Source organism: Solanum stenotomum, chromosome 9, assembly GCF_019186545.1.
Source record: "Solanum stenotomum isolate F172 chromosome 9, ASM1918654v1, whole genome shotgun sequence".
Classification (NCBI taxonomy): domain Eukaryota; kingdom Viridiplantae; phylum Streptophyta; class Magnoliopsida; order Solanales; family Solanaceae; genus Solanum; species Solanum stenotomum.
In genome coordinates, this window is record NC_064290.1 from 1,848,319 (window position 1) to 1,869,081 (window position 20,763).

The 20,763-nt window shown below is 33.6% G+C and overlaps 2 protein-coding genes and 1 pseudogene across 5 annotated transcripts in view; all 3 read right to left on the bottom strand.

Annotated features, from left to right (window-relative positions):
* The window catches only part of LOC125877872 (ubiquitin carboxyl-terminal hydrolase 15), a 106,861-nt gene that overhangs the window by 54,235 nt on the left and 31,863 nt on the right, over window positions 1–20,763 (bottom strand). The gene's annotated exons all lie outside the window — the stretch shown is intronic.
* Window positions 16,429–17,729, bottom strand: LOC125876090 (uncharacterized). The gene is made up of 2 exons (XM_049557206.1): window positions 17,529–17,729; window positions 16,429–17,147 (listed from the first exon to the last, which is right to left on the bottom strand). The coding sequence occupies exons 1-2, from the start codon at window positions 17,727–17,729 to the stop codon at window positions 16,431–16,433; spliced, it is 918 nt and encodes a 305-aa protein (XP_049413163.1). The 3' UTR covers window positions 16,429–16,430.
* LOC125877875 (L10-interacting MYB domain-containing protein-like) lies at window positions 18,675–19,704 on the bottom strand (annotated as a pseudogene).

Consider the following 20,763-nt stretch of genomic DNA (forward strand, 5'->3'; position numbering starts at 1 on the left):
AAAAAAATTAAATACTTTTATAAAAGAAATTTAAACCAAAAAAAATGGGTGGGGGAGGGGGGACGGTGAGAGGAAGTGATGAGTGAGGTAAGAAAAATATTTTACATTATATTTTATAAAAAAAATTATTTTTTTGGGAGATAATAATTTTTTAATCTTTAATTTTAACGAATACTAATAATTTATTTAATTTTTGTAAAGGTGGAATGTTTGTTCATGTGGAGTGTGATGTGATAATTTTTTAAAATAAAAGAGAGAGTGTAGTACACGCACCACGATGAGAGTGTAATAAAAGAGAGAGATGTATTTCTCAAACTAATACTCCCTCCGTTCATATTTATATGTCACCATTTTTATTCACGTGCATTAAGAAATTAAGTAAGTTTACTATTCTACCCTTATTTAATTTTTTTTGAAGTCAACTTTTCAATCAACGAATATGAATTAATTTATTTTGATTAATTAATTTGATCAATGAACATGAATTATTCGCTTAGTTTTCTATGTTGGTCAAAAGTATATTTTCAAGGCCAATAACTCATAAGGGTAAAATAGGAAGAATATTGTAATTTATGCATTGATTTTATGAAATGACAAGTATTATGAACCAACTATTTATAGTAAGGATGACTAATAAAAGGGAACAGAGGGAGTAAGTGATAGTTTAGGTATAGGTATGTAACTCACGCTTTCAATAGTTTAGGTGTGTTTTTCACCCTAGCTCCTTTTTATATGATGATTTTTTTTGATATTTAGAATATCCAAAAATGATCATATTTTTTTATTCAAATTGTAATTGATCAGAAGAGATTATTTCCGCATAAAAAAATGAATGTGATAAGAGATTGCAAGTATTTGCTTGATGCCACCAAGATAAATATCATCCATACCCGGAGAGAAGCAAACAAATATGTAGGTTTTCTGACAAATAATTGTCTACAAATGAAGAAGACTTGTTAATATAGGACGATGTGATTATGAATATCTAATTTACGATTGAACCTAAATTTTACATCATTTTAATTTATTTTTCGGGGCTAATCTTGACATTTTGACCTATTATTTTAGTAGGTTTTATTTGAGGAAAAAAGAAAATTATAAACAAATAAAGAGTCTTGAATAGTTTGATTTCTAGAACATGAATATATAGTGAAGTTCTCAAAATATTTTTTTTCCATCTACTCTAGTTTAAGTTAAGAGTCTTTAATATTTGAAAAGAGGAAATTTCATAAACAATACCAATCTAAACTACTGTATTCTTGCTTTGTTAATTCTTAAACAAAAGATTGCTTGTTTGCTGAAAATTAAGCAATCTAACATAATTTTTTCTTTTCTATTTTTACTTCTACTATATTAGAAATGTGAGGTATCAACATGGCAGTTTTTTGTCTTTAAAATTGTATTTGAGGGCAGTTTAGACACTTGACAGTTGAATGCAATGTATTTCGAGCTGATGTAAGTTTTCTTATTATGATCATTTACCTAGAGTAATTGCGTTAACTTTTCTGATTTTATCTCCTCACCATTGATTGTTTTGTTTATTTGTTTACTCTATATTCAAGTTATGTATTATATTATTCTTTATTTGTGCCTTCCTATTCTATGTTTGTGTCACGATCCGAGCCTACACCCTGGACGTGGTCGGTACTCAAGAACCATTGTTGGTCCCCAAGCGAACCCTCATCCGGGTTAATTACAAGCGAAAGACTAACTCAAGCATATAAAGCTTAAAAACTGAATAAAATTCATGAAACTGAAATACAAAGCTTTAACTCAAATGAAAAACTATGAATAAAATAATATATTCAACTCGCCATAAAATAGGCAACTTAAGTCTTTAAAACATTTAACAAAATAAATGATACAGACTTCTCAAACTCTACTGTCTATCTATGAAGCCTCTAAATGACAAAGATGGAAGTCAGGATGAAACCCATGACATTCTGACAAAACTGAAAAGTAAATGAAATCCTCCGAAAGCAAGGAGGCTCACCATAGCTAACTCGAACTCCATGTGGTATCAACGAAGCTCCTGTTGATGATCCCGAATACCCGAATCTGCATCATGAAAGGATGCATGCCAAATGGTTCAATGCGTGGAATGTACGTGCATGTAAGGGGAATTCTAAAGGATAACATAAGCTTGAACTTGATAAAAAGGAAACATACTCACCCCTTTTCAAACTTACTCAACTCAAGGAATACTCAAGGATACTCAAAACTACTCAAACTAACTTAACTCAGAAGTACTCAAGGATAAGATTCTCAACTCAGAGATTAGATACTCAACTCAAAGATATGATACTCAACTCAATATAAAGCAACAATACACATGCAATATATGAAAATCTTTTAAAACAGTAGAAATCAACTCAGTGTATTGAAGAATACAATAACAACTCAATTTATATATAATAAAATATAATATAACTCTGTGGGAGTTTCTCTAACTGACAACCACCACTATGAGTCTAAGTGATGATTCAACGTCTTGCCCACGCTGCCATAACTGTCCTATACTTTCCCGTCATATAGGACGCCTTAAATAAGTGGATCCACTAGTCTATGCTAAAATGCACTAAAGAATCATCTAAAAAGTATGATCTTTTCTACCCATGATGGCTACATGGTTTATGAAGACGTGAGTTATCTGAACTCAAACTCGTTCCCATATAGGTGCTCAACACTACTCCCAAAATACTCAGCTCATATGTTTAAAAACATAACTTTTTCTTTGATTTGAGATAATTACTCAAAAATCTTTCTCTTAAAAGAGATGGTACTCAAACTGCTCAAAACTCTTTTGGAAATCTCAGTTTCCTCTCATCTTAAATGTGAAAACATTTACTCTTGGAAATACTTAGTTCCCATATATCATTTTAAAGAAAATGAACTTTACTCTTACTCTTTACTCAACTCAAAGCTTAAGTCTTAAAACAAAGTTAAAACGTTTGTAAAAGACTTCTTAAAATATGGTTCATGCCGAATTATGGATGTGAACAACTCAATGCAAGGTTTTCAATAACCTTAGATAGAACTCAATACTTGGAACTCAAGAACTTCAATGATACTACTCATTTCAAGAATTCTCAACTCAGAGGTTTCATGCGGAATTATGAGCATGAACTACTCAACTCAATGACTCAAAGATAATTCTCATTTCAAGACTGTTCGACTTATAGGGTCCATGCAAAATTATAGGCATGAACAATTCAACTCAAGGACTTCATGGGTGACATGTAATAGTCCCATGATTAGAAATGTAATATGGATTAATAACTCAATACTCAAGACTTAGAACATTAAGATACTATTCCTGTCAATGATACTCAATTTATGGAGTCCATGCGGAATTTATAGGCATGAACGATTCGACTCGAAGGTCTACATAACTACATTGAACTCATGTATATGACTCTTCTCATTCTCTTACTTACTTCCTCAAAACTTAGTTCAAATCAATAGTTGATCCCAAAGGATTCACAATTGAACTCAAAGACTTCCTTGAACTCTACTCTTAACTCTCTCTTGAATGTGAATTATGAATTCAAGAATTATGGTTCATGATATGAAGGATCTCGTGGTGATAAAGTAGACTCATGAATACATTTTTCTCATTCTCATACTCACATGCTCGAGTCTTGTAACAAGTTATTATAAATTGTAGAAGACTCCTCAAAAGACTCAAGGGGACTTTCTAAAAAATGTTTGAAAGAACTCTCAAAACTTGACTCTCAACTCTACCTTGAATTTGATTTATGAATTCAAGGTTGTGATTTGTGATAGGAAAGATCTCGTGATGTTTAGGAGTGTTTTTAGATAGTTAAACATGAGAAACTGTTGAAAAACACTGTCTGGAGAGCAAGTCCGCGACGCGGAGAAAAAATTTCACACTGAAGGAACAGGTCCGCGACGCGTAGCAAGGTGCCAGATTCTCCCGACTTTTTCCTTCTTCGTTTTCTCAACCACAATTCGCCTATATTCTATTCTTTTTCTCAATCCCTCTTTAGATTTAGATACCCAACACATGAACACAAGAACCTACTCACATACAACTCTAAAATCGACATGATTTCATTAAGAACTCAACAATCTCATCTAAACTCAAGAACTAAAGCCAATTTCAAGAACATAGTTTAAGAACACCAAACTTTCAACTTTCTAGAACGAATTTAACGCTGAAATTAACATGATTGGCGTGTGAGTGAACAAATCCAACACTATGGAAGCTTACATACCTGAAAGAACCATCTTTCTTGAAGATCTTGAAGAAAAATCTTGGAAGATGAACCCTAGCCTTACCATTTTCTTGAATTTCTTGAGCGTAGAATTTTGGAGTGGATGAGAGGGTTTGATTTAAGAAAAAACTGATTTTCTACTCGTTTAGGGTAATTTAGAGGACCTTCTAAGGCTTTTTAGGACCAAAATACTATTTAAGAAATAAATAAAACAAGCTGGGAGTCGGAATAATTTTTCACCAGGCAGTGAGGTCCGTATTGGCTCCGTAACGCGGAGCCAGCGCGGAGCTGCTGCCAGGTTTGAGTATCGTTAGTAAATCAGTCATAACTTTTTACCCAGAGCTCGAAATTTAGCAAACTCGGTGGCATTGGAAAGAGGACTCGAAGGAATTTAATTTAATATCTTATGGGTCTCCTAACTCATCTTGTACTAAAAATTATGGTCATTTGAAGTTGACCCAAAACTTAAGAAAAACGTAGGAATGACTTGAATGTTTTTCTCTTTGGTTCTTCTTGGAACTTAAGGTACTACATCTACTGACCTTAACACTCAAGAAATTTTAAATTTCTTGCAAAAATCTCACTCACTATGAAGAACGGTTCGAGTCTTAGTTCAAAAAGTTTATGGGGTGTTACAGTTAGTATAAATTTTTGGCAATGTTGACGTTGCTTCCAATTAGTTTATCTACCCTTCAATCAAGATTCGGTAGAATCCATCCTGGTATAGTTGTTAGTTAGAGATTTCAGAAATTCATATATTTCTATTCAAATTGCCCGAGTTTTCTTCACTTGATGCTAATTGTGCTATTCAAAATCTTCACGCACCAACTTGAGGGGGTATTAAGCAAAGATTTGTAAATATAGTAACTTTAGATCGTGTAATATAATTTTGTGACAGATGTAATATTCTATGATATATTATAGGAATGAGATATCATATAATATCTCATAGAATATTACATCTCTCACAAAATTATATACACAATCTAAAGTTACTATATTTACAATTTTTTACTTAATAGTTACAAACTTGAACCAGTAGTTTGCATAAGGTATTTTTCCTGCTTCTTTATTTGAGCTTTCAATATATTGTCCTTAAATATATTGAGGTTGTTGGGGTTTGTTCAATCTTTAATTTGGTGAAGTTGATTCTTTCAACAAAAAACACGTATTTTTTTACCGTCAAATTACTCCCATTTTGTTTATATATGCATCAGTTTATGTGTACTTCAAGCATATTATATGTACATGATTCAAGAGTTTGTATTTTGCTTCAAATAATATTTTCAAAAGTTGAATTATAAATGTGAATGATTATTCTGAGTAACAGAGTTGCACTTCCTCAATTTAGATGAGTGTATGATAACCCAATATTTTGTTGCCAATGAGAAATGCTAAGTATCATTTATTTTTACGTTTTAGCATGGTGAAAACTAAAAAGTACTATATCATGTTTCTCTATAGTGCTTAGTTCAAAGCCTAAATATGTGTCTGTAGTGAATGGCCTATCAACTTGCTCATCTGTGAACTTCCATTGTGAAAGATATTCATTGTAGTTGTTCCAGTCTAACGGCCCGCACAACACAAAGGAGAGGTTAGGCATGGCGGGGGACCGGGTCGGCCCGCAATCGATTTGAGAACCGGCTCGCCGGACCCGATCCCGTACATTTTCGCGGGTTGGGAGGGGTTCGAGATAGGGGACCGGTTCACCCTTTGGGCCCGGCTGAACCGGCCGGTTCACGGGATCCCCTAATTTTTTTTTTATTTTTTTTTTTGAATTATATCCGTTGGGGCAACGGCTAGTGGGGCCCCCCAATGGATTTATTCACCTTTTTTTCACTTCTCCTACCACCCCTATTTTTAATACTTTAATTTAAACCCTCAAGTTATCATAAATACACTTTAAACCCACTTTTAATATTATAAATACCCTTCTATCCCTTATTATTTCTTACAAAATCATCTATTCTCTCATCTATTTTTTATATCCTCTCAATCTTAAGTTTCAATTTTTTATTCCATTTAAGTATCATATTATATCATAGTACATATATTTCAATTCTAAATTTTCATAGTATATCATAATATATACAATTCTCATATTTTCTATCAAGTATTGGAGTTCCAAATTACAAGTTACAACAAACTACAAGCTTCAAGAATCGGTTATAACGTTTAACGCAGACGTTTGATACATTCGTTTTATAATATTTATATTTTATTTTTCGTCATTTATTTTTGTGTTATTATTATTTTAATATTACACTTTACATATAATTAAATATGAGTTCTAACAAAAAAGATACCGGTAGAGGAAAAGAGAAAGAACCAAGTGGCATTAGTAAATTATTTAATTTTAATAAAAAAAAAGTAGTAAGGAAAAAAAAAAGAGTAAATGTGGTGGTACTTCTTCTAAATGAATGCCTAGAGTTAGATTTAATACAGAGATTCTACTTATGTTGATGATACTTCTTATGATATTGATTCAAATGCTCAACTCGATCATGAACTTTTACAACAAATTTATGGTGATATTAATCCTTATCTTGATGAAAATTCAGGTGAAGAAGTAGAAGTTGGTTCGGGAGAAGATGAATTAAAAGATACACCTACTAGTCCGGTGACAAAACTTCCAAATGAAACTACAAATTCAACGGAGCAAAATTCTGGACGCCCACTCCTTATACCTCCTATAAGGGAGATAGTGAAGTATCAACGCCCTAAAACTTCTGTTGTGTGGCAATTTATGACTTTAGATAAGGAAAACTTTATTGTTATTTGTACTAAGTGTAAGCAACCTTTTAAAAATAAACAAGGTGGAGGTCAAGGTGGGACGGGGGGCTTAAATAGACATTTGTTATCTTGTGTGCTGATTCAATATAAAGAAGCTAAATCATTAGCCGATAGAAAAAAAGGAATTCCAGTTAATGATTTTGATATTAATGTTAATGAATCTGTAGGGGCTTCTAACATGGTTCAAGGAACATTAGATCCTTCTAACCCCGGTGGTCCACTAACACAACGTAAGTATAATAAGGAAAGAGATCGCGAAAATTTGGCTAAAATGGTTTCTGTTTGTGGTGTACCTTATAGTTTTCCTTCACATCCCGATTTTATTGAATATATTCAACAAACTTATAATCCTAATTATAGAGGTTTTTCAAGAAATACTGTTAAATCTGATATTTTTGTATATCAAGGTAAACATTGTCAATATCTTCATTGTATATTTAGCATATTAGATTGTAGAGTGTCTATAACTTCGGACATGGGTCGTAGTGTTAATGGACGTGATTATTTAACTGTTACAGCACATTGGATTGATCATAACTGAAATTTGCAAAAAAGAATCTTAAGTTATAAAGAATGTATAAAGAGAAAAAACTGGTGCATATTTAGCTTCAAATATTTTGAGTGTTATAGATTATTACATGCTTATAGATAAAGTAATGTCTGTTGCATTAGATAATGCATCTAATAATGTAAACGTTGCTAGTATGTTAAAAACTAGATTATGCCCAATTGATGTTAATTCTTTTCATGTTAGATGTGTTGCACATGTATTAAATTTAGTTGTACAAGATGACATTTCATTATTTAAATGTGGTTGTATGAAAATTGAATATGATGTTGCTTGGATTTTTTATGCTAATAGAGCTGTTAGAATTAGGGAATTTAATGAGCGTTGTGTACTATGTGATTTGCCACCAAGAAAAATTCCAAGACATATTAAAACAAAGATGAATTCTTTTTACGAAATGTTTTCAGTTGCTTACGAATATAAAAGACCCATACAAATGGTGTTTAATGCTCATAATGCTGACCCGTTAGAGAGAATTTGTGAAGAAGATTGGGAAGAAACTAATGAACTATTAGAATTTTTAAGACTTTTTTATGATGCTACAACCATGTTTTCTGGAATTTATTATCCTACTATTTCATCAGTATTAATAAATATTTGTGCTATTTCAATTCAATTTTCTAAATACAAAAAAATTGAATAATTTAGAGTTGCAATTGAAGGTATGATTGAAAAATTTTAAAAATATTTTTTTCCTATTCCTCAAATTTTTTTAACTGCTACTTTACTTCATCCTGACTATAAATTACAAGGTGTGCAGGGACTTATTGACACTTTTTATGATACCTTAGAAATTTCACCGGAAATAAATCCAACTTGTGAATTGTGTAAGTGTAGCATAAAAGTAGAAGCAAAAATTTTGTATGAAAAATATAGAACTACAGGAAATACTCAAGAAGTTGGTCAAACTTCTAATCCTCAGAGTAAAGCTCGAATTTCAAGTTATATGCAAGATTTTCTTGGTCTTAATTCTACTAACCGTGATAATTTTGAAGAATATCTTAATCAATCTTTAGAAACAGTGGAAGACGAAGATGGCAATGAAGAATTATTAGCATGGTGGAGGAGGCGGAGCGTTGCATTTCCAATTTTGAGCAAAATGGTTCGTGATGTTCTAGCTATTCAAGCTTCATCAGTTGCATCAGAGGCTGCTTTTAGTGCGGTAAGGTTTCAACTTGGCGATCATAGACATTCATTGGCGGAAGACAGTTTGAAAATATCAGTTTTATTTAGAGATTGGGTCAACGCCGAGAGGAGAAATTATAATTTGCCAAAGTTAAGTTCCAAACAAGAAGCTTGGATTAATGCGGTACTTGGATCTAGTGATGATGAATTAGAGTCACAAGAGTTTCTAGCAAGTTTGCCAACACTGGAGGATGTTACCGTCGATATGATGCGACAATTATAATTGAATTTTAAAGGAAAATACAAATATTAGATTACATCCGAGAACTAATTGAAACAGAACCCTTCCTAGAAGGTGGCTGCGTAAATTAGTTACTCATCTAATATTTGTAACAAATATTAGTTTTACATATGAGAACTTATTGAAACAGAACCCTTCCTAGAAGGTGGCTGCATAGATTAGTTACTCCACTAATATTTGTAAATTGTAACTTCTAAGTTCTAAGTTGCAATTAGATTTTATTGAATAAATTTGAAGGCTTTATTCAAGTCTTTTTTTTATATAACTATTGTCTTGCATTTTAATTTTAATTTTAAAATACTAATTCCACTAATATTTGTAAATTGTAACTTCTAATATTTTATTGTTTTTTTGTATTAAATCAAAACAAAAGACTACATCACTATTTCAAGTTAAATTCTTTTAAAATATTTAAAATACAAATTTGAACTTCTCAAATTTGAAATTTGAAATTTGAAACTTGAAACTTGAAACTTGAAATTTGAAATTTGAAAGCTTAAGCATTTTTTATTAGCTAAAAATGTTCTTGAAAACTAAATAAACTAAAAATGCTATTCAATAACATATAATTTCAATACAAATAAATAAAAATATATAAAAAAAATCCCACGTCCCGTCCCATCCCGTCCCGCCAAACCCCGTCCCATCCTGTATATATAGTGGGACGGGATGGGACGAATTTTTATCCCCCCAATCCCGGTCCCCCCAAAATCCCGGCCAATTGGTCCCCCGTCCCCCTTCGTCCCGTCTCCGTCCCCGTCCCCTTGCCAGTCCTAGGAGAGGTACACACTAAGTAAGTTTGGTGCAATAAGTTCGATCGAGAAAGTATTTACATATTCAATATTTTTTCCTTTCTGATTTAGTTGAGATAGGGAATATGGATGCGGAATTATATTGTAAGAATAATTCCTTCCAACACAATAATCTGTTGGAGTTTGCAACTAAACAAATTAAATAGGATATTTTTATTTTTTTCCAAATAAAGAACATAATATACCAGAAAATAATTGCTTTCTTGCTTCATAATAAGCAACACCAATAATGCTTCTTTTAATGAGGATAGGAAGATAATGTGTTGGACATATGCTTTGATAAAGTAGCTAGAGATGGGGATATCTCACCTAGGAATCAAAGAAGTGGAAGCAGCAAAAACAAAAAGAAGACAACACAGTTCGGATGGCATAGTGACAGGAGAGTTTGTTCCAAGGCACCTGTCGATGCGACTGACAAAGCAAAATCATATGACAGTGTCAATAGCTTCAACAAGATCCAATACATCCAAAAAGAAATGATGAAGTATCAAATTTTGTTGGACATATTTGAAGAAGAAGACAAGAGGAAAATACTTCATGTTACTTTAGATGGGCTATCTATCATTTTAATTCACACATTGATAACTCAACTTTCTTCTTGGATTTTATATTTGTGCATTCTCATTTGTAATATCATCATAGAGTGTATTACGAATTCTGTGATGATCATAGATTATCTAGTTCTCTCTAGATCTTATTTTCTTCATGCTTGTTAATTAGTAGAGGTTTGTTACCTCATAGGATTGACAAGGTAAGGCCTAGCCCCCTTGCTTGTACTTATTTTTGTTGAGGATTTTTGTTTTAACAAAAAATTACTAGACGCTCGGTCTAGTGGTATAAATTTTTTTATTTTTTATTTTAAAAAAAGCAACACCAATAAATGGATGACGCAAACAACTTCTGGGGAAATAGAAGAGATTATAGACTGATCAAGTAGTTTGGCATACTTGACAAATATGACAAAAATTATAAGAACGTGGCATCGGAAAGTGCCTTTTGCCAAAGGATTGAAAAAGAGTGGCTTTTGTTGGAGAAGACCCCCTGCTCCTGATCAGGCTCACGGCCTGAAGATTACAGATTCAAATCGTGTCCCTACCTAATCAGTGGAGTTTCAACCAGATGAGAAAGGGGTACTCTGTTCTTTAATTTAAGTGCACATTATATTTTTGGTTTACCATCAATTAATTGTCTTAATTGTAAGAAATTATATTGTTACTAACTTTTCAAATACTAGCCCATCACTTCTTGTAGCAGAGTCTCATAAATAATGTGGGAGAGAAGGAAATGAAGTCTCAGAAAACTAAAAGGTGCAAATTCGTAGTGCTCTCTTGTGGGCACTATTAATTTTCCACCTTAAGCTTTGTGTTGTTATTCATTTACAATTTTTGGTTTCATTGAACAAGATAACAGAGTCTTATACCATCTTCAACCCTATTCTATTTTACTCTCCATTCTCTATATTTGGAGAGTAAAATAGCGAATTGGGTCTCCAATCGCCCTCTAAAAAGCTCTCTATTCTTTATTTATAGAGAGATGAATTTGGAGAACTACTATTCATCTTCTCTATTTTTTATTAATTTAATATTATTTCTATTATTTGTAACTAACATATTATTTTTCTTATTAATTAAATTTCTAATATTTGTAATTCTTTTTAAATGTAATACAATATTTTTTAAAAAAAATTATTTAATATATACTACTTTCATCCCGAATTAACAATATTTCAACTATTTTTTTTCAATTTTCGTTACTTTAAGAGATAATTTGATATTATTTTTTATTTTCACTATAAAGAATGTACAAAATTTAAATGATAAGATGAAAAATTTTAATTTAAAAATACAATACATGACATAATTATTTAAATACAAGGTAACAATACAATACATAACATAATAATTTTAAAAAGGAAAAATTACGTGGGATGGCAAACATCCCTAAGTAATTAGTTAAATCATGGGATTGTGTAAATGTTTGTTACCGTATTTAGCGCTATTGTTACCATTCAATGAAAAAGTAAAATATTGTATAAATTAAAATTTTAAAAAAAATGTTTTATACAAACTAAAAGTTACATAACAAACTAAACTATATCCATAGAATGTAATTATGTAAACTATACCTATATAATGTTATTTCATAAATTACGTTTGCCATATATGAAATTTCCCCTTTTAAAAATCACAACAATAATTTAGCAATTCGGTAGGTCTTTCAGATTTAACAAAAAAATAGTGTATGATCTAGAGAATTATTGTGCTTGTGATTGCGGTTGTGCTTGTTGATTTCTTGGTAATGTCCACACAAGCAGCATGCTATTATTGGTTTCTTACATGGATATAATTTCAGGTGCAGACGGTAAAGATGATGCATTCAAGTGCCTATTTAAGTTGATTAGTGTCACGGACTTAGAGTGTTGGCTAAAGTTCCGTGCGGCCCTTGACAATTTACTCACTACTCTTTCAAGATCTTGTAAATTCAAGGAAGCCTTTAAGACTTGGATCGCTAAGAGAATGCTTAAGGAAAGACTTAGAAAGAACAAAGAGAGTTTTGGAAGATTGCTTTACAACTTGGATGGTTGGATGCCTTGCAAATGAATGGCACCACCTATTTATACTAACTCCTAGGGACTAAAGTACAATTTTAAATTACTTTCTAAGTTCCTAAACTTATTTACATAAAAGCCCCTCTCTAGAATTCTCTACACACTCTAGAGAATTCCAAGGCTTTCTTGGAAACTATCTAAATTATTCTAGAGAATTCTAAGGAATTCTCTAGCCTTCTTGAATAATCTAAAGGGTTCTAAAGTCTTCCGGAAACCTCTCCACAACTCTAGACCCTTCCGCCCCTACTCGTACACAAAATTTCACTGTGATGTGGCGAGACGTGACACTCTCCCCCACCTATTGATGCGACGACCGCGTCGCATTACCGCTACACCATCATCCGAGCCTTGTGCATGTGCGACCAATAGTCCATTGACTCGATCAAGGCCCTTGCCAACTCCTTCAACGTCTTCCATATCCCTCTTAACTCGGACTTATGGCTCATCTCCTTCTTAGGATGTGCGCGCCTCGGCAACTTCTTTGGCATCACGACATTGTTCCCTTTTGATACCTTCTTCGTGCGTGGTGGTAGAGACATTTTTGCGCCATTGTCTTCTTTCGAACTTGCAATGGTGGCTCTATGTGTCGACTCCTTCTTCTTAGGGCCTCTTATGAGCTGTAGGGCTGTTAGACGGACTTGTCCTTCCGTCTTCGATACCTTAACCATGGGCACCATACATGATCTTCCTTGCTCCATGACTAGAAGTCGTTGTAGGTAAGGGTCGATCACTGCATGGCACTGCTGGAAGAACTCATGCCCAAGAATTATGTCAAAAAGATCTAAAAGAGCGACAGTGAAGTTGGCCTTACCTTGCCACTCGCCTAGCGTGATGCTCACTCCATGCGCGACTCCGTTCACAGGAGTCGGGGTGCATTGACCGTCCTGAGTTGGGCATTGCTTGAACTGTAACTCAGCCCCAACCTCGTTGCTGCCTTTTTGGTCATGAGATTGACCTCTGCACCCGTGTCGACCAAAGCACAAATGGGTTTTCCATTGATCTTAAGGTCGACATATTACGCGTCGTATCCTCTTGGCTTCTCTGGCTGCTTCGTGATGGCTCCGCATAGTCCTATCAAGCCCAACTGCGTCGTCCATTCGCCTTGTCCTTGCTCCTGGGCGTCTTTCTCCTTCCGCTCTCGCAGGATGGCACCAAGGCTCTTCAGTTCAGGGCACCTTGCATAACCATGCGGCCCGCCGTATATGTAGTAACCACCTATGTTGGCAACCTCTGTCTTCCTCTCCGTGTTGCCATGATGTCCAGACTTCTTGCCATCGGACTTATAGGTGTCATGCTTCTTGGGATGTGGCCACTGCTCCTCGCTTTCGCCACGATCTCCCCCACCATGGTCATGACTACCTCTTGCCTCCTCTCCTCTGGCTCTGTCGGGCTTCTCATGCCTAAAGTCTGTTAAAGCTTCGGCCTGCATGATGGCTTCATCTATGGTCCTGACTTGCCGACGTTCCAACTCTGTCCTGGCCCAATTTTGCAGCCCATCCATGAAGTGGAACAACATATCATCATCCGTGAGGTTAGGGATTTGAAGCATGAGGGTAGTGAACTCCTGCACATATGCGCGAATGCTGCCCGTTTGCTTCAGCTCCCTAAACTTGCGCTTCGCCTCATAGATGACGTTGTTAGGGAAAAAGGCTTTCTTGAACTCCTCCCGAATCTGCTCCCAGATGTTGATGGTGCACGTCCCCTTCCCTATCTCAGCCTCCTTGCTCGTCCACCATAGCATGGCCATCCCCGAAAGATACAACACAGCGATGTTGATCTTACTCTCGTCGCTCTTCAGCCCGTTGCACTTGAAGTAATTCTCCAAATGCCAAAGGAAATTCTCCACCTCTTGCGCGTCACAGACGCCTTTGAACATAGGTGGCTTGGGAGCCTCGACCCTGGCCTCCCTATCTCGGTCTAGCGACGATGATCCTTCAGTTGCCCCACTTTCCTTGAGTGTTTTCATCTCGGCCTTCATGGTCTTAATCGTGCTCAATGTCTCCATGAGCCGACACTCCAAGGAAGTGATAGCCTCCTTCATCTCAAACTCGGCCCGCTGACGTCCCTCCAACTCCTTGCGGATGTATTCGGTCTCTTCAAGGGTGAAGTCTTCAAGAGTCTTGAACTTGCCATCAGCCACGTTCAAACGCCGACCTAATATCTCCACGGCTTGCCTCGCCACTTCAACCCTTGCGACCCATTCTTCTCCAGCGGTGACGTCAATAGGCTCCTCGCCACGTTCATCGTCACTTGCTTCGGTGGTCGAAGGTGGATGAGATGTTAGCGCCTCACTTGGTGTATGATCCAACAGCATTTCCTCATGACTCTTTTGGTGCTTCTTTCCCTTTCGGGCCTTCTTTCCACCATCCGAACGGATATTGATGGTGCTAGCGGGGTTTACGTCTCCTTCGGTTGCCATTCCCTTAGTATCAAACCTTCGCTCTGATACCACGTTGTCACAGACTTAGAGTGTTGGCTAAAGTTCCGTGCGGCCCTTGACAATTTACTCACTACTCTTTCAAGATCTTGTAAATTCAAGGAAGCCTTTAAGACTTGGATCGTTAAGAGAATGCTTAAGGAAAGACTTAGAAAGAACAAAGAGAGTTTTGGAAGATTGCTTTACAACTTGGATGATTGGATGCCTTGCAAATGAATGGCACCACCTATTTATACTAACTCCTAGGGACTAAAGTACAATTTTAAATTACTTTCTAAGTTCCTAAACTTATTTACATAAAAGCCCCTCTCTAGAATTCTCTACACACTTTAGAGAATTCCAAGGCTTTCTTGGAAATTATCTAAATTATTCTAGAGAATTCTAAGGAATTCTCTAGCCTTCTTGAATAATCTAAAGGGTTTTAGAGTCTTCCGGAAACCTCTCCACAACTCTAGACCCTTCCGCCCCTACTCGTACACAAAATTTCACTGTGATGTGACGGGACGTGACATTAGGCTAGCATCGTAAACTCTAGTAAGACTCATACCAAACGCCTAGACAACAATGTACATATGAGAGCCCAGTCAGAGAAGAGTATATATCAATCTGCGGATATAAACAAACATGTCATTCACTCATAGAACAAATGATTTTAGAGAAGATTTCTTTGCTATGTCACTCAGAGCACAAACACCTAAAAAATCACTATTTTTATAACAATCTTTAAGATGCTATACTATTAAGAGCCCGTTTGGATTGACTTAAAAAAAGTAACTTTAAAAAGTAACTTTTTAAAGTGCTGGAACTTATTTTAAAAATAAGTAGTTATGTGTTTGGATAAAAGTGCTGCAGTTGAAAAAAAAGTTGTTGATGTGTTTGGCAAATAAGTGCTGGTAAACACTTTTTTTAATCAAAATGTCTGAAATACCCTTTAAGCTGTTAACATGATAAAAAATTGATTAATTTAAGGTTTTTATACTTAAAAATAAATTAAAACAAAATTAATTTATATTTTACATCCATAAGTAATAATATTTCCTAACATTCACATATTTCTTTATCATCACAAATTATTTATAAGAGAAATATAAATTTATTATTTAAGTTAATTTTATATGCGCAACTTATTGTAGATTTTAAAAATATATAATTTGAATAGATAAAAGGAAAGATTTAAGATTTATTTTAGTTACATTCATAAGTAATAATAATTGTCTATCATTCACATATTTCTTTATCATCATAAATTATTTATAAGAGGAATATAAATTTATTATTTAAGTTAATTTTATATGTTCAATTTATTTTAGATTTTAAAAATATATAATTTGAATAGATCACTTGACAGATTTAAGATTTATTTTAGTTTCATTCATAAAGTAATAATAATTGTCTATCATTCACATACTTCTTTATCACCACAAATTATTTATAAGAGGAATATAAATTCATATTTCAAAAATAAGTTGTTTGATTCAAATACAAATATCAAAATGACAGAGAACACTTCACTAATATAAAAGTGGAAATACTAAAATAATACAAACATCAAACGTTACCAATTTCATTAGCAATCATGTCACGAAGCCCCATCCAATAAGTATCACTTTGTTCTTCCATATTTTCTTCTATATTGTTAGTGCTTGAACTTGTGCCAAATTCGGAGTCAACCGATGGAATATATCTCTCATCCTCAGCTGTTTGAAAGGCATCATCCACATTGCATTTTTGTTTAATATAATTGTGAATGGCCATAGTAGCAAGTACGATGTCCCTTTGAGTGTCAATGTTATAATAAGGCATATCTCGCAAAATAGACCACCTTGCTTTCCAAACACCAAATGTGCGCTCTACTATATTTCTACATGAAGAATGCATATAATTAAATTTTTCAATGTGTCCTCTTGGCTCACGCAATTGTCTTGTTGCACCACGACGAAAGTCAGGAAGATGATATCTCACATTGTCTCCTTTGTATGGAGCCATATATCCCTTCATATGTGCATATCCTGCATCCACTAAATAATATTTGTTTCCTAAAGGATGTGGAAAGTTAAGTTCACTTCTACGAAGAGCGTCACCAAATATACGATTATCATGAGCCGCTCCTTCCCACCCAGCCCATGCAAATGTAAAGCACATATTAAAATCCACAACAGCAAGGATATTTTGAGTCGGATAACCTTTACGTCCAATATAAGGTATTTGTTGACCTTGTGGCAATCTAGCTTTGACATGTGTGCCATCAAGTGCTCCAATACAATCCTAAAAATATAGGCATGTAAGCTAAAGAAATATAACAAGTAATACTAAAAAAATATAGGAGTTTAATATCTTAAAAGGTCACTCAACTTGCACAATTTATTTAACAAAGTCATTGAACTTTATTTTATATCAAATAAAGTTCTATTTCTTATTGATTCATCATCATATAGCATTTTCATTAGCTTATAACAAGAATGGTGTCAATGGTTCAATACATGATGATTATAACATGATAATATGGAGAATAGGAGCAGTTATTAATCCAACAACAAGAGTGGGCAAAGAGCAAAAGATAGCTCTGGAAATGGCAGCATGATGACTTCAATATCAAATTAGAACTCAAATCAATGAAGTTGAGTGACCTTTAAGGTTGTTACTTACCTTAAAGAAAGGCAAATATCGTTCATTACATGGCTTGTGAGCTCCAACACCATCATTATAATTTAAATGTGGTTTAATAATGTCTCTTGCAAGCTTAGAAACTGCTTTTAAAACACTATGAAAGTGTCTATGAACCGTCTCCCCCGAATGTTGAAAGATATCTTGTATCATTCGGTTTCCCACTCCATGTGCACAAGTCATTAAGAACATGCCTAACATTTCATGTATAGACATTCCACGCGTGGGCTTAAGTCCATATTTTTCATTTAAATCTTTGGATAAATCAACAAACACCACCTTCTTTAATCGAAAATTTTCATAACAACGAGTTTCATTTCCTTGTAATATCTCTTGAATAAATATATACCCGGAACGCCTTGATGTACGACAAGGTTCTTTGAATAAATAGTTTTCATAATACATTAAAATGTATTTACCTGCTATCTGGCATAGAGCCATCCATTCTTTCTTGTTTTGCTCTCTCCTACTTTGTTCTAGTTCTTCATCTTCTTCATATAACAAATCACTTAAATGGGGTGATATGGTAAAGTCCAAATCCTCCATTTAACTAGAAATAAAAATATCTCCAATTAAAAAAAATCAAGAGTATAAAAGTTCATTATTTCACAAGTAATGACACATATATTTTACTTACTTACAACATTTTTGAATCAACAATAAATATTTCAATTCTACTACTTTATATTAGTAAATACATTTATATAAATTCAATCACAACATACATTTTTATATAAATCCTACACAATAAACACCTATATATAAATTTACACAACAAACACATATATATAAATTCAACATAACAAACACCTATATATAAATTCAACACAACATATACATTTACATAAATTCAACATAACAAGCACCTATATATAAATTCAACTCAACAAACGCATATGTATAAATTCAACAAAATGAATACCTATATATAAATTCAACACAACAAATACATTTACATAAATTCAACACAACAAACACATTTATATAAATTAGGACTTTACTTTAAAAAAATTAACCATACAATCATAATGTCTAAACAAAATTAAAGATAATAAATAACGTTCATGCGTACAAGCATAATGTCAAACATAAAATAATAAAATTACTTTTTCTATAACAACACATTCTTCACACTTTCTTAAGGTATAACTGATAGTTATACTCCATCCAAGACTTTCGAGCTTCATCCGTAGGCATCTTAAGAAACACTTGTCGAATGTCTTTTTTAAGAAACATGTTCACAAAATAGTTGTACATTTCACCCCTTTCAAAAATACCGGGAATGTTTGCCAAAAAATCCATACACTTATCAATGGTGGGATCATCTACCGCATGAGATGTAGCAGTACTTTTGTTAGACATTAACTCTACTAAAGAGTGCATATCTTCTTTCATTGATGCAGCTGTAGATTTTGTCTTACTTTTTTTCACTTGATCACTAGTTCCAATACCATCAGTTGGATTTGGTCTTTTTAATGATGGTATAGGAAACATAGTAGAATCCATGTCTTGTGGATCATCACTTTCATCACCCCCTTCATTATTAAAATTAATGAAGTTCTCCATATCATCATTATCAATACCATTTGGTCTTTCATCGTCAGAATCTACCTCAGTTTCAAAAAATTGGGATTGATTTGAGGCACGTGCTCTTTCCCCCGTAGCAACAATATCAGAAAATAACGCATCATAGCGAAACCATATGAGTGAAAGATCCTTATTCCTAAATTTTCTATATCGAACATCCTCCTGTAACAAAAGATGAAACAACAAATTTAAGTAAGTAAAAATGTAACAATAAAAGAAATAAAAAGACATATAAAACAATGTGAGAAATGTACCTTAATTTTTCGCTTCCACCAATCATCATCTGCCATAATTGTATTTTTGGTGGCATCCCATCCTATACCTGTATCTCCTCTCATCAATTGCTTAAAAAGAGTCCACTCGGCTTTCATGCCATCCCAATGATTTTTCATTTGTTTTTTTTATAGCGTCTTCCCGTTTTTTCATAGAATGCTTTAATCGTATTTTTCCATCCATCTCTAGATAAATGAGTGTTTGGTCTATTTCCTTTCCTAATCTCTAATTCACATAACTCTATAAATTTGAGATGAGCATCATCATCCCACTTAGCATTAGTTTTTGTTTCCGACATGGTATAACTGATCTGAAGATTAGAATTGATAAGAAAATTGAAAATAACTACTTCCATAATTTTATATAGATGACAAATATATACTACACACAATCAAATTATATATACATAATCCAAAAAAAAAACACAAAACAGAGAGTACACAAAACAGAAAATACACAAAACAAATTGAAAATAACTACTTCCATAATTTTATATAGATGACAAATATATACTACACACAATCAAATTATATATACATAATCCAAAAAAACACACAAAACAGAAAGTACACAAAACAGAAAATACACAAAACGAAATCAACTACAGAAGACGCACAAAAAAAATACATAATAAAAAAAACAAAAATTGAAAGATAATCAAGAAAACTTAAAGTTTCACGCTGATTTAGTTTTTCCTACATATGATATTATCGCTATCAATCAAGAGAAAAGGAAGAAAACTAATAAAAAGATAATCGAAAGAAACTTACTTCAAGCTTTAGATCTTCACCTTCAAATTGGGAGAAGAGGAAGAAGAAGCTCAGCAGCCCAGTGGAAATCGTATAAAAGAATGGGGGAAAGAGATCGATGTTAGGGTTATTAAAGATGGGCAATTTGGAAATTGTATAAAAAAATTAAGGGCAAAAAGGTAATATACTTGGTCAACTTAAAAGGGCTTTTAAGTTAAAAAAAAAAAAGCTCCCCCCCTAGCTTTTGGCTTTTGACTTAAAATAAGTCATTTTTGACTTAAAATAAGTCACTTCGATTATTGCCAAACACTCTAATAAGCCAAAAACTGGCTTTTAAGCCAGTTTGACCAGCTTAAAAGCCCATCCAAACAGGCACTAAGTCATTAAATTTCAGTTGCTTCCCATATACGTCTACTAATATTTGCACCCAAAATGGAGACAAATTAATCAAGCAGCACCCAACTAAACAACTTTCTAGCAGCTTAAATTAGCTGTTTTGTACATAACATCCACAAATAACAGCAACAATCTAAATCAAGAAATGGGAATTACAAAAGTTAATTCCAGTATTTACAAACCAATAACAACTCAAACTGAAAACCCAAAGA